Source organism: Salmo trutta, chromosome 23, assembly GCF_901001165.1.
Source record: "Salmo trutta chromosome 23, fSalTru1.1, whole genome shotgun sequence".
In the NCBI taxonomy this organism is placed as follows: Eukaryota; Metazoa; Chordata; class Actinopteri; order Salmoniformes; family Salmonidae; genus Salmo; species Salmo trutta.
In genome coordinates this window covers 36,534,644-36,548,103 of record NC_042979.1, presented here as the reverse complement: position 1 = coordinate 36,548,103, position 13,460 = coordinate 36,534,644, and the positions used below count along the sequence as shown (strand labels likewise).

Genomic DNA, 13,460 nt, shown 5'->3' with positions numbered 1-13,460 from the left:
TCTCCAGACCTTAATCCCATAGAAAATCTGTGGAGGGAGCTGAAGGTTCGAGTTGCCAAACGTCAGCCTCAAAACCTTAATGACTTGGAGAAGATCTGCAAAGAGGAGTGGGACAATATCCCTCCTGAGATGTGTGCAGACCTGGTGGCCAACTACAAGAAACGTCTGACCTCTGTGATTGCCAACAAGGGTTTTGCCACCAAGTACTAAGTCATGTTTTGCAGAGGGGTCAAATACTTATTTCCCTCATTAAAATTCAAATTATTTTATAACATTTTTGACATGCGGTTTTCTGGATTTTTTTGTTGTTATTCTGTCTCTCACTGTTCAAATAAATCTACTATTAAAATTATAGACTGATAATTTCTTTGTAAGTGGGCAAACGTACAAAATCAGTAGGGGATCAAATACTTTTTTCCCCCACTGTAGTTGCGGAGAGTCCCTGTAATCCTAGATTCAGATCATTCAGGCGAGAAAAAAACATCACCCAGATAGGCCAGTTGTGTGAGAAACTCGTCATCATGCAAGCGGTCAGACAAGTGAAAATGATGGTCAATAAAGCAAACTTTAAGCTCGTCTCTCAATTCAAAGAAACGTGTCAATACTTTGCCCCTTGACAACCAGCGCACTTCTGTATGTTGTAAAAGCGTTACATGGTCGCTGCCCATATCATTGCATAATGCAGAAAATACACAAGAGTCAGGGGCCTTGCTTTAACAAAGTTAACCATTTTCACTGTAGTGTCCAAAACATCTTTCCAGCTGTCATGCATTCCCTTGGCAGCAAGAGCCTCTCAGTGGATGCTGCAGTGTACCCAAGTGGCGTCGGGAGCAACTGCTTGCATGCCCGTTACCACTCCACGTTGTCTCCCTGTCATGGCTTTTGCGCCATCAGTACAGATAACAAATCTTGACCACCAAAGTCCATTTGATGTCACAAAGCTGTCCAGTACTTTAAAAATATCCTCTCACGTTGTCCTGGTTTCCAGTAGTTTTCAGAAGAGGTTGTCTTCCTTAATTGAACCCCCCCCATAAACATAACGGACATATACCAGGAGCTCTGCCAGGCCCGCCACCTCTGTTGACTCATCCAGCTGTAACGCATAGAATTCACTGGCTTGTATGCAAAGCAGTAATTGTTTCAAAACAAAAGCATTGTCTGTATAGTTTTTTGGGCCTTTTCCCCCAGCATTGTCCCAGCCATATCCTCGGCAGCAGGAAGAATGAAGTCTTCCACAATAGTATGGGGCTTGCCTGTCCTAGTCACTCGGTAGCTCACCGCTTCTAGCCCCTTCTTATTAATGGTATCTGTTGCTTTTATACATGTCTTACTATTCAAAAGTCGTCTTTATTCTCGCTCAAAAAACTCCTGTGGCTTATTTCTCAAATAGTCATGTTTAGTTTCTAAATATCTGCGCAAGAGTGATAGTTTCCCGCGAGAGAGTAACAGTTAATGTGATTGGATGTTAATTATTTGGCTAGGTTACCTGTATTTGACATTGTATTGTTATTTCACTGAACACTAGATGGTTTAATTTTTTTGGCAGTGAAACGAGGCGACTCAGGCGGGAAAAAAACCTCACCAAAATGTATAGCCCAGTTGGAAAATAAACGTACTGTTTGAAAATGTGAATCACATTTTTATTTGGCGTACCCCCAATGGCATTGCGCGTACCCCAGTTTGGGAATACCTGCTCTAGGCTTACAGTGCCTTCAGAAAGTATTCACACCCCTTGACCGTTTCCACATTTTGATGTTACGAATTGCAATTAAAATGCATTTAATTGTCTTTATTACATTTTTTATCTACACACAAATGTATTTATTTTTGATGAATGGAAGAAATTTGATCATTGCTAGACAGCCAATTTCAAGTCTTGCCATAGATTTTCAAGCTGATTTAGGTCAAAACCTTAACTAGGCCACTCAGGAACATTCAATGTTGTCTAGGTAAGCAACTCCAGTGTATATTTGGCTTTGAGTTTCAGGTTATTGTCCTGCTGAAAGGTGAACTTGTCTCCAAGCGTCTGTTGGAAAGCAGACTGAACCAGGTTTTCCTCTAGGATTTTGCCCTTGATGATGATGAGCATATCCATAACACGATGCAGCCACCTCCATGCTTGAAAATATGAAGAGGGGTAGTCAGTGATGTGCTTGCCCCAAACATAATGCTTTGATTCAAGACAAAGTTCATTTCTTTGCCACACTTTTTGCAGTATTACTTCAGTGCCTTATTGCAAACAGGATGCATGTTTTGGAATATTTTTTTTTCTGCACAGGCTTCCTTCTTTTTACTCTCATTTAGGTTAGTATTGTGGAGTAACTACAATGTTGTTGATCCATCCTCAGTTTTCTGCTATCACAGCCATTAAACTAACTTCCTCTCCAGCAACTGAGTTAGGAAGGACGCCTGTATCTTTGTTGTGACTGGGTGATTTGATACACCATCCAAAGTGTAATTAATAACTTCACCATGCTCAAAGGGATATTCACTGTCTGCTTTAATTATTTTTTACCCATCTAACAATAGGTGCCCCTCTTTTCGAGGTATTGGAAAACCTCCCTGGTCCTTGTGGTTGAATCTGTGTTTGAAATTCACTGCTTGACTGAGGGACCTTACAGATAATTGTATGTGTGGGGTACAGAGATGAGGTAGTCATTCAAAAATCATGTTAGACACTATTATTGCACACAGAGTGAGTCCATGCAACTTATTATGTGACTTGTTAAGCAAATGTTTACTCTTGAACGTATTTAGGCTTGCCATAACAAAGGGGTTAGACTTAAACAATATATTTTTTTAAATAATTTGTAAAAAAACAAAACAATTATAATAATAATAATAATAATAAAAAATAAAAATCCACTTTGACATTGTGGGAAATTCTGTGTATGTGGATCAGCGGCACAAAATCTCAATTTAATCAATTTAAAACGTTAAATTCAGGCTGTAACAACAGAATGTGGAAAAATTCAAGGTGTGTGAATACTTTCTGAAGGCACTGTATGTTGTAGATTAATACAATTCCTCTTTAAGCTAAAAGTTTTCTACCAAATTTGTTTGAAAATGATGGATAAAGAGACTACAGCCCTGGTCAAAAGAAGTGGGAATAGGGTGCTATTTGCGAGATACCATGAAATGTTTCAGACTCAATTAGACCAAGTTCATAAATAGACCCTTGACCTCATGTCAATCAAAAATGATTAATGCTGACTTGCATCAACATTTCAGTTTATCTACACTTCACCTTCTCTCTGGCAGAATTCTAAAATAAAACATTCAGAAGTTCTCATGTAACAGCACCAAAAATGATTTATGCTGACCAGCGCAAACGTTTCAGTTTTATCTTCACTTTACTTCCTCTTTGGCAGAATTCTAAAAAGAAAAAACTTCCAGAAGTGCTCACGCAACAGCACCACAGAAGCGGTCACTTACACCATGTGGCACTGGACCGCTTCTGCTTTTTTTCTGACTGCAGACAGTCGAGACTGCAGGTTCCTTCTCATTACTGTGACAAGGGGTAACTTCTCTTTCCACTGGGAACTTACAGTAACAAACATGACCGCTTTAAGACAGTCAGAAACAGGAACTTGAAAGCGATAGAATGACAATTTCACTCATTGAAATCAGTGTGCGACAACTCATGCAGAGAGTGAAGTTTTTGTTTCACTAAGGTAAAGAGAGTCTGAGCGGGACAGTACTGAAAAACCACTCTCACGCTACATGGGTGCATCTCAATAGTCTCAAGTAGCTTCATCTCCTCATTTCTTCGCCTTCTTCCAAGTTAAATAAATATCTCACTCAAAATATCTGGAAGAAGCCAATTCAATGAATTGCAGATGAGGACAGGGCGATGAGAAGATGAAGCCCTTTACAACTGAAAATGTTGAATACACCATATTTAAGACCCAGGGAAAAACTCTGGGCCCTAAAACTAAAAGGCCCTAAAGAGTCGGTCTGGTCTAGTGGGCCCTTGTGCATACTATTGGTATGCCACTGTCGATTATATCCAAAGATGGAGTCCAGTGTTCCTCACCTGAGCGCATCCATCTTCAGGCCAGGGAGGGGGGGTTTGGGCGGAGCTACGTCCTCCTCTGCCATGTCCGTCACAGCCTCGGTGGGCGGGGTCTTACTCAGGATCTCCCTCTCCCGTTCTGTCAGTGGCAACTCTGACCTGCTGGGAACAGAACAGGAGAGAGAGTCAGTGTATGTGACAGAGATAGACTGACAGGAAAAAGGCTGGTGTATGTAGGGCTGTTTGTGGGCGTTCACTCACCTCTCTGGTGTAGTGACAGGCGGTGGTGGGGGTTTGTTGGGTGTGGTGGGGGAGGGTTGCTCCTGTTTCTCTATGGTGAGTTTGACCAGCTCCTGTTAGAACCACACAGCTTCAATGTGTACAGTAAACTGTTTTCAATCAGATTGAGATGTGTTCGTTACATCATTTAGACAAAAACTGAGTGGTCAGAGAGCAGACCTGGGTCAAATACATTCAGTTGCAAAGACTTTTGAAGTATTTGCACTTTCAGGACCATTCCATTTGGTGCCATTGTACCAGGCAAGCTAACCAAACCACAGCATACGTATTTGAAAGTAGGCCTATTTGACAAATGTATTTGCCCCAGCTCGGCAAGGGAGAAACAGACACTATGACCCTCTCTGAGAGCCGTGGAAAGCTGCAAGCTATCGTTTCACAGACCCACCGACTGTCCCTCTTACCTTGACCCCATCCAGGACGGCCTTGATGACTGTGGTGACCGTGACCACGTTGTCCTTGTCATCCAGGTGGATGCCGTCCAGCATGACATGGTCGGACCAGCGGATCAGGTTGGCAAGGCTCTGGTACACCCGGTTGTGACACGACGACACAGCCGAACTGAGGAGAAAGAAGAGAGAGAAGTGACAGTAAATGACAGGAAGGAAGAGATGGACAGAAAGGGAGGCTGAGGGGGAATGGAAATATCAAAGATGGAGATAAAGGGGGAGGGCGTAGAACAGTAGAGTGATGGCAGTGTTACAGGGAAGAGGGGAACAGAGAATGGAAGAGGGGAACAGAGAATGGAAGAGGGGAACAGAGAATGGAAGAGGGGAACAGAGAATGGAAGAGGGGGACAGAGAATGGAAGAGGGGAACAGAGAATGGAAGAGGGGAACAGAGAATGGAAGAGGGGAACAGAGAATGGAAGAGGGGAACAGAGAATGGAAGAGGGGAACAGAGAATGGAAGAGGGGAACAGAGAATGGAAGAGGGGAACAGAGAATGGAAGAGGGGAACAGAGAATGGAAGAGGGGAACAGAGAATGGAAGAGGGGAACAGAGAATGGAAGAGGGGAACAGAGAATGGAAGAGGGGAACAGAGAATGGAAGAGGGGAACAGAGAATGGAAGAGGGGAACAGAGAATGGAAGAGGGGAACAGAGAATGGAAGAGGGGAACAGAGAATGGAAGAGGGGAACAGAGAATGGAAGAGGGGAACAGAGAATGGAAGAGGGGAACAGAGAATGGAAGAGGGGAACAGAGGAATGGAAGAGGGGGAACAGAGAATGGAAGAGGGGAACAGAGAATGGAAGAGGGGAACAGAGAATGGAAGAGGGGAACAGAGAATGGAAGAGGGGAACAGAGAATGGAAGAGGGGAACAGAGAATGGAAGAGGGGAACAGAGAATGGAAGAGGGGAACAGAGAATGGAAGAGGGGAACAGAGAATGGAAGAGGGGAACAGAGAATGGAAGAAGGGAACAGAGAATGGAAGAGGGGAACAGAGAATGGAAGAGGGGAACAGAGAATGGAAGAGGGGAACAGAGAATGGAAGAGGGAACAGAGAATGGAAGAGGGGAACAGAGAATGGAAGAGGGGAACAGAGAATGGAAGAGGGGAACAGAGAATGGAAGAGGGGAACAGAGAATGGAAGAGGGGAACAGAGAATGGAAGAGGGGAACAGAGAATGGAAGAGGGGAACAGAGTGGGGGTGTAGGGAAGAGGAGCGAGGGATACAACATTTAATGTCAGGTTCTATAGATTGAGAATACGGACAACTTGCTAGACTAAAGGACTACCTCTCTTCTCCCGCACTGTGACAGCCATATGCGTTAACTCAATGTCTCCCCTGAGGACATTTATTGAGGAAGTGTGTGTGTGTGTGTGAGACTGGAAAAAGTGTGTTTGTGGTGGTATTAAGTGGAGAATGTGTGTCTGTTCTGGTCTAGATGTATGTGGCTGTGCTGAATGGACCTTTGAGAAACAGTAGGGCGTGGTGGAGGTTCAGACCAGTCACAACACGCTGCAGCTGATTCACAACTCTGGAATATCCCTCCTGTCTCTACAGGATACAGCTCAGAGAAATAGCATCTATACAACAGTCCTCCCCATGAGTTTACCAGTCAAATTTCAAGGGTTACAGGTTCCAAGCCTTTTCTATAGATTCTATTTTTATGATACTGTTACAGTAGAGCTAAGGGCTGTATGGGCAAAATGGAGCCTAAGACTGGGGCTAAGGCTCATGGCCACGATGAACAAACTAAGTGGGCAAGAGAGCCAAGCAAAAGACCATTCAGCAATAACATCTGGGGTCATATTAAAGCATCTCAAAGTAGAAGTGCAGCTGATCTGGGATCAGATTAGATTTTTAGATCACAATGAATAAGATAACATGGACAGTGGGGACCTGATCCTAGATCAGCACTCCTAGTCTAAGACACTTTATGAATACAGGCACTGGATCCAGGTGGTTCTAGAAGCAGAGGCGTAGGACTTGAGTCCCGGAGGCGGGTTGTGATCTGGGACGGTTGTCACCAACCTTATTCTGAGCCGAGATCAGTTTCTGAGTCAAAACGCAGGCTGAAATCTTTCACTCAGAATTAAAAAAACATGACATGAAAAACATAAGCCTATGCAACATTAACCTATTAAAACCAGTTCTGTAGCAATGAGGTGTGTGTAGTAGGCTATAGGCCCAATACAATGCTTGAATTTCCCTGCCAATGGCATTGCAATGTTGTTCTTCTCAGATGTTTTTATTATATTTCAAAACTTGAGGTATATGATCACACTGGTATTATAAAATGGGTGGGTCTAATCCTGAATGCTGAGTGGTTAAAACCGCAATCCAGCCGGTGTCTATTTCACAACTTACCACCCGCTAAATCTATGACGTTGAAATGCGTTGTATGACTTGTGGGGCAGAGCTGAGTGAGTAGAATTAATTTCCTTAATTCTTTATTTTACAGGACTGATGGTGCCTGCATCTGATGGTCAGTCTCAGTGGTGGGAGACAACGTCTTCCAGTTTGTGGTGAAACTCGAGTTAGCACTTCATTATTTGTACCTTACAGACCAATTCATGTTGTTACTCCTATGACCAAAGAACAGGAAATATTCCTTCATATTAAAAAAGACACAAGCCGCTAATAACAAAACAAGCCTATCGATACACTTTGTAGCACGAGTGGATAAGAAGCGTGTGGCTCATAAAAGTGTTGAATAAAGTGTTGACAGTGCTGAATAAATAGGTAAACATTAACTCAGTCAGAATAACAGGAGCTCTTTCCAGATATGAAATACCAGAGCACTCGGGATTGAACACTCACACTGAAAACTCCAGGAAGCCTGAGGTGATTATGTCTCACTATGATGTCACCAAGTGTAGCTCCTGATGATGTCACAACATCCGTTCTCCTTTTTGAGCAACGGTCCAACAGGACACGTCAAAAGCAACTAGATAGCAGTTGATGATCAAACCACTTCAATGAGGTTGTTACATAACGTCTTGGGGAATGGAGACACCATTTGTTTACATTATTTTGTGGCAAAACAGCAAGAACATTCTGTGAGGATGTAGTACGCAGCCCATCTCACTAAGGGGCAACATGCCTAGGCTATGACTGGGTAACAATATGTAAGGAATGACCAACGGTCTCTCCTAAATGCTCAAAAGTGTATATATGACAAAACAAACAACAAAGTGAATAGAAATTTGTTAACAAAAAAACCTCACAAAAATAAAAACAAAATACGGTATGATCATATACTGGGCCAAAGATCCCTCACCAATGCTGAATACTAACCAAAACCCATTTCCTTTTACCTAAAGTACCAGTCAAAAGTTTGGATACATCTACCCAGTCAAGGGTTTTTCTTTATTTGTACTATTTTCTACATTGTAGAATAATAGTGAAGACATCAAAACTATGAAATAACACATGGAATCATGTAGTAACAAAAAAAAGTGTTAAACAAATCAAAATATACATTAGATTTTAGATTCTTCAATGTAGCCACCCTTTGCCTTGATGACAGCTTTGCACACTCTTGGCATTCTCTCAACCAGCTTCACCTGGAATGCTTTTCCAACAGTCTTGAAAGAGTTCCCACATATGCTGAGCACTTGTTGACTGCTTTTCCTTCACTCTGCGGTCCAACTGATCCCAAACCATTTCAATTGGGTTGAGGTCAGGTGATTGTGGAGGCCAGGTCATCTGATGCAGCACTCCATCACTCTCCTTCTTGGTCAAATAGCCCTTACACAGCCTGGAGGTGTGTTTTGGGTCATTGTCCTGTTGAAAAATCAGTGATCGTCCCACTATGCGCAAACCAGGTAGGATGGCGTATCGCTGCAAAATTCTGTGGTAGCCATGCTGGTTAAGTGTGCCTTGAATTCAAAATAAATCACAGACAGTGTCACCAGCAAAGCACCATCACACCTCCTCCTCCATGCTTCATGGTTGGAACCACACGTGGAGATCATCCGTTCACCTACTCTGCGTCTCACAAAGACACGGCATTTGGAACCAAAAACCTTAAAATTAGACTCATCAGAACTAAGGACCGATTTCCACCGGTCTAATGTCCATTGCTCGTGTTTCTTGGCCCAAGCAAGTCTCTTGTTCTTATTGGTGTCCTTTAGTAGTGGTTTCTTTGCAGCAATTCGACCATGAAGGCAGTCTCCTCTGAACAGTTGATGTTGAGATGGGTCTGTTACTTGAACTCTGTGAAGCATTTATTTGGGCTGCAATCTGAGGTGCAGTTAACTCTAATGAACTTATCCTCTGCAGCAGAGGTAACTCTGGGTCTTCCTTTCCAGTGGCGGTCCTCATGAGAGCCATTTTCATCATAGCGCTTGATGGTTTTTGCGACTGCACTTGAAGAAATGTTCAAAGTTCTTGAAATTTTCCGGATTGACTGACGTTCGTTTCTCTTTGCTTATTTGAGCTGTTCTTGGTCTTTTACCAAATAGGGCTATCTTCTGTATACCACCCCTACCTTGTCACAACACAACTGATTGGCTCAAACTCAAATTAACAAGGTACACCTGTTAATTGAAATGCATTCCAGGTGACTCCCTCATGAAGCTGGTTGAGAGAATGCCAAGAGTGTGCAAAGCTGTCATCAAGGCAAAGGGTGGCTACTTTGAAGAATGTAAAATCTAATGTATATTTTGATTTGTTTACTACATGATTCCATATGTGTTATTTCATAGTTTTGATGTCTTCACTATTATTCTACAATGTAGAAAATAATAAAAAATAAAAACCCTTGAATGAGTAGGTGTGTCTAAACTTGTTGAGTGGTACCGCACATACCATCTTGAACACTAGCCTTTCTCCTGTCCCGTCTCAGCTCACGTACCTGTGTGTTATCCGGGCCTCCACCTGCACCAGAGGTAGAATGGCCTCCAGCACCTTGCTGGCCGAGCCAGGCAGCATCTCCAGCACCTTCTTCTCCACCACCATCTTGTCCACGATGGTCTTGAAGTAGCGCAGCGCGCTCACCACCTCCTTCTCCTGCTCCTCCAGCCGACTCACCTTCTACAGAACAGAAAGAAATAGAATAGAATGACATGTTCAGCTTGGGTTGTGTTCAGTTGCACCAAAAGGATGGGAACAGAGTGAAACAGGGAGGTACTATTTGAACTTGTCCAATGAGAAACGCTCAGTCGTTTCCTGTTGCAAAATGGCCCTAACGAACACAATGAAACATGGTAAACTCAGAGGAAATCAGCTGTCTATGTGACATAATAATTGATGGATGGAGAAAATGCCATTTCCAAAGAGAGCTTCGTCCAGGGTTTAAAATTAAAGCACACCTTTTGACGAAAACAACATTGTAATTTAGCATTGTCCAAAAATCTAAAAGAAATGTATATTAATTATAATCCACATAATAATTCACATTTGACGCTGTTGTTGGATTATTTTCCTGTTGGAGCAAACTGGCTCAAATGAAGATCCTACATACACCGAGTGTACAAAACATTCGGAACATTAGGTGAATCCAGGTGAAAGCTGTTATCCCTTATTGATGTCACTTGTTAAATCCACTTCAAATCAGTGTAGATGAATGGGAAGAGACATGGACTGTGTATTTTTAAGCCTTGAGACAATTGAGACATGGATTATGTATGTGTGCCATTCAGAGGGTGAACAGACAAGACAAAATATTTAAGTGCCTTTGAACAGAGTATGGTAGTGGGTGCCAGGGACACTGGTTTGAGTGTCAAGAACTGCAAAGCTCCTGGGTTTTCACGCTCAACAGTTTCCCGTGTGTATCAAGAATGGTCCACCACTCAAAGGACATCCAGCCAACTTCCCACGACTGTGGGAAGCATTGGAGTCAACATGGGCCAGCATCCCTGTGGAATGTTTGTCACGGCATGAAGAGTCCATGCCACGACAAATTGAGGCTATTCTGTGGGCAAAAGGGGGTGCAACTAAATATTAGTAAGGTGTTCCTAATGCTTTGTACACTCCGTGTACATACAAAACTGTCAGGGAATTGAAGTCATTACACTAAAGCCTTGGGTGTGAGAGGAGTTTATTCAGGAAACTGGCCAACTTCAGTTCCATTCATGTGTGTGTCCCTCAAATGGCACCCTATCCCTTATGTAGTGCATTACTTTAGACCAGGGTAATTAATGGGTAATAGTGCACTATATAGGGGATAGGGTGCCATTTGGGGGGGGACCTACTGGTGGTAGCACCTGTTACCCAGCCAAAGGCAGCACTCACAACAACTCAGAAACCACAGGAAACTCTCACACAAACACACACAATAGGGCAGAGCAATACAATACAAAGCAAGGTACTGGACGGAAAACCACACACACGTAGGTAAACAAGCACGCACGCACGCACGCACGCACGCACACACGCACACACGCACACACGCACACACGCACACACGCACACACACACACACACACACACACACACACACACCTTGTTGACGGGTTTCTCTTGGTTCTTGACCACTGGTTCGACCTGCAACTGCTTGCCCTTCTTCGATGGCGTCCTCTTGACCTTGGGCGAGTGGAACTTGTCCATCAGCTTCATGGTGAAGGAGGAGAGGTGGGAGCGCTGCGAGTCTGAGGAGGAGAGGAAGAGAGAGATGAGACGTCAGTCAGAGGAGAAAGAATGGCAGAGAGGGGGAATAGAAGTAGCCTGGTAGATATGTAGGACTTTGGCACCACAGTGAATGTCAGAGAAGTAGGCTAAAGCAAAAAACATGGAAAAACCCAGCACAAAATGGAAGGAAACGTTTTGAAACAGACGGAAATGGGGAGAAACGCTACATTTCAATTTCTAATGCTTTACCCTAATGAACACAGCCCAGGCTAAAATAGAGAAACCATAAGAGTTTGAGGGAGATCAATAAGAGACAGTGCCAATCAAATAATCATAACCCTGACAAAATGGCATTGCAGTAGCAGTGTTTCTGTCAGTGCAGAAGGTCCTAGAGGTTGTACTAGCATTGGCCCAGCAGGCAGGCTGGTGTTGGCCTATCTGTCTGTGTTCAGCTGAGGGTGCAACAGAGACGCTATCAGGTCTTATCACCTTCTCATTTCCACTGTCTGTCCACAGACTTCCCTCGGATGATAATATTACTGCTGGTCTGGTCGCTCCTATCTCTGAGGCCAGGCAGATCGGGAGTACACACACACACACACACACACACACACACACACACGCGCACACACACACATACAGGAGCTGACAGATAGACACACACACACACATGAAAACATGCACACACACTCCAATCTCCACTGTGCATTGAGAATAGGTTGGTTAGTGGGAGAAGAGATGGAGAGATGAAAATCGCTTTATGCTGCATAATTGCCAGCAGCTTCATAATAACAGCGTCATTCAGCGGAGTTTCCCCAAGCCGCTGCCGGAGTGTTGAAGATATTTGGGAGAAGAGAGTGCTCCCCGTTTCTCTCCTCCCTGGAGAACCTCCCCTCTCCCTCTAACTCCATCTCTGTACTGCACACACACAGACAGACAGACAGAGGTAGGAGATAAATACTAAACAGCCTTGTTATAAAAGAGAGAACCAGAGAATGAATGAGAGAAAAGAGAGACAGGAGAGAGAGAAAGAGAAGAGAAGGAAGCTAGACAGAGCTGCTCTTCTAGCTGATGTAATCCCCTGTACAATGGATAGATCCAGACTTGACTTCTATGGTAGTGACAGACATCTGGCTGTGGACCATCATCACTGCAGAACCACTGCAGAACATAGGCCTCCATTCAGTGTGTTGTCTCTTTTTCCTCCAGTCAACAACAAAAAACACACGCACTTCAGGGTTGAATGGCAGGAAATCGGTTATCGAGATTTACCGCTGAAAACCACTCCCTTTTCCCGGGACAAATAACTGCAAGAAACCGATAAATGATAAAAAATTATTTATATGAACAGCATGACGTGAAATGAAACTGTTAAATTATAGGCAATGTCTAAATGTGGCTTCTCTACGGCCTTCTCTCTACATGATCAATCATCAACGCTCAGGCTGGGACAGACAACCCATTTCAGTATGGAGCGCAGTTCACAATGCATGTAGACCTATCATCTCATCATGGGAGCTTGTTTTCTTGTGACAGGTAGGCCCTACATTTGCTGCAGCACAGCCTATTCTACAGTAAAATAAGTCCCGAATGTGTGTCACATTTACACATGTCCATCTGGCTTTAATTGTAGAGACTATTATTATACATGTTTTAATTCTAGAGATTATTATTATACATGTTTTAATTGCAGCTGCAGTTTTAAAAACAGCCTAGGACTCTTGCAATCTTTCTCAAATCAATTCAAAATAGATCATCCTGATCTAGATTGATATCGGCATAGGTAGGTAGGTAGGCTAGGACACATATACATGTGTAAATATTTACATACATGTGTAAATATTTGTATGAACATAACAAGATTCAACAACTAAGATATAAACTGAACAAGTTCCACAGACATGTGACTAACAGAAATGGAATAATGTGCCTACCGTCTGTAAGCTGTTCGAGTCTTAATGACCATTCCACAGGTGCATGTTCATTAATTGGTTATGGTTCATTGAACAAGAATGGGAAACAGTGTTTAAACCCTGTATAGTTATCTGGATTTTTACGAATTATCTTTGAAAGACAGGGTCCTGAAAAAGGGAGATTTCCGGGGACGCCTCTTCACTGTTGACGTTGAGA

At 43.2% G+C, this 13,460-nt stretch overlaps 1 protein-coding gene across 6 annotated transcripts in view; it reads right to left on the bottom strand.

Moving 5' to 3' along the window:
* Positions 1–13,460, bottom strand: part of rapgef1b (Rap guanine nucleotide exchange factor (GEF) 1b) — an 87,704-nt gene that overhangs the window by 34,565 nt on the left and 39,679 nt on the right. For 3 of the 6 annotated variants that reach the window (XM_029710074.1, XM_029710077.1, XM_029710075.1), the window contains exons 2-6: positions 11,205–11,350; positions 9,616–9,794; positions 4,717–4,873; positions 4,277–4,368; positions 4,037–4,177 (exon numbers count right to left, since the gene is read on the bottom strand). In XM_029710074.1, the coding sequence (XP_029565934.1) occupies positions 4,037–4,177; positions 4,277–4,368; positions 4,717–4,873; positions 9,616–9,794; positions 11,205–11,350 (715 nt within the window). The remainder of the gene's footprint in view (positions 1–4,036; positions 4,178–4,276; positions 4,369–4,716; positions 4,874–9,615; positions 9,795–11,204; positions 11,351–13,460) is intronic. The other 3 variants (XM_029710076.1, XM_029710080.1, XM_029710078.1) reach the window with 2 other exon arrangements.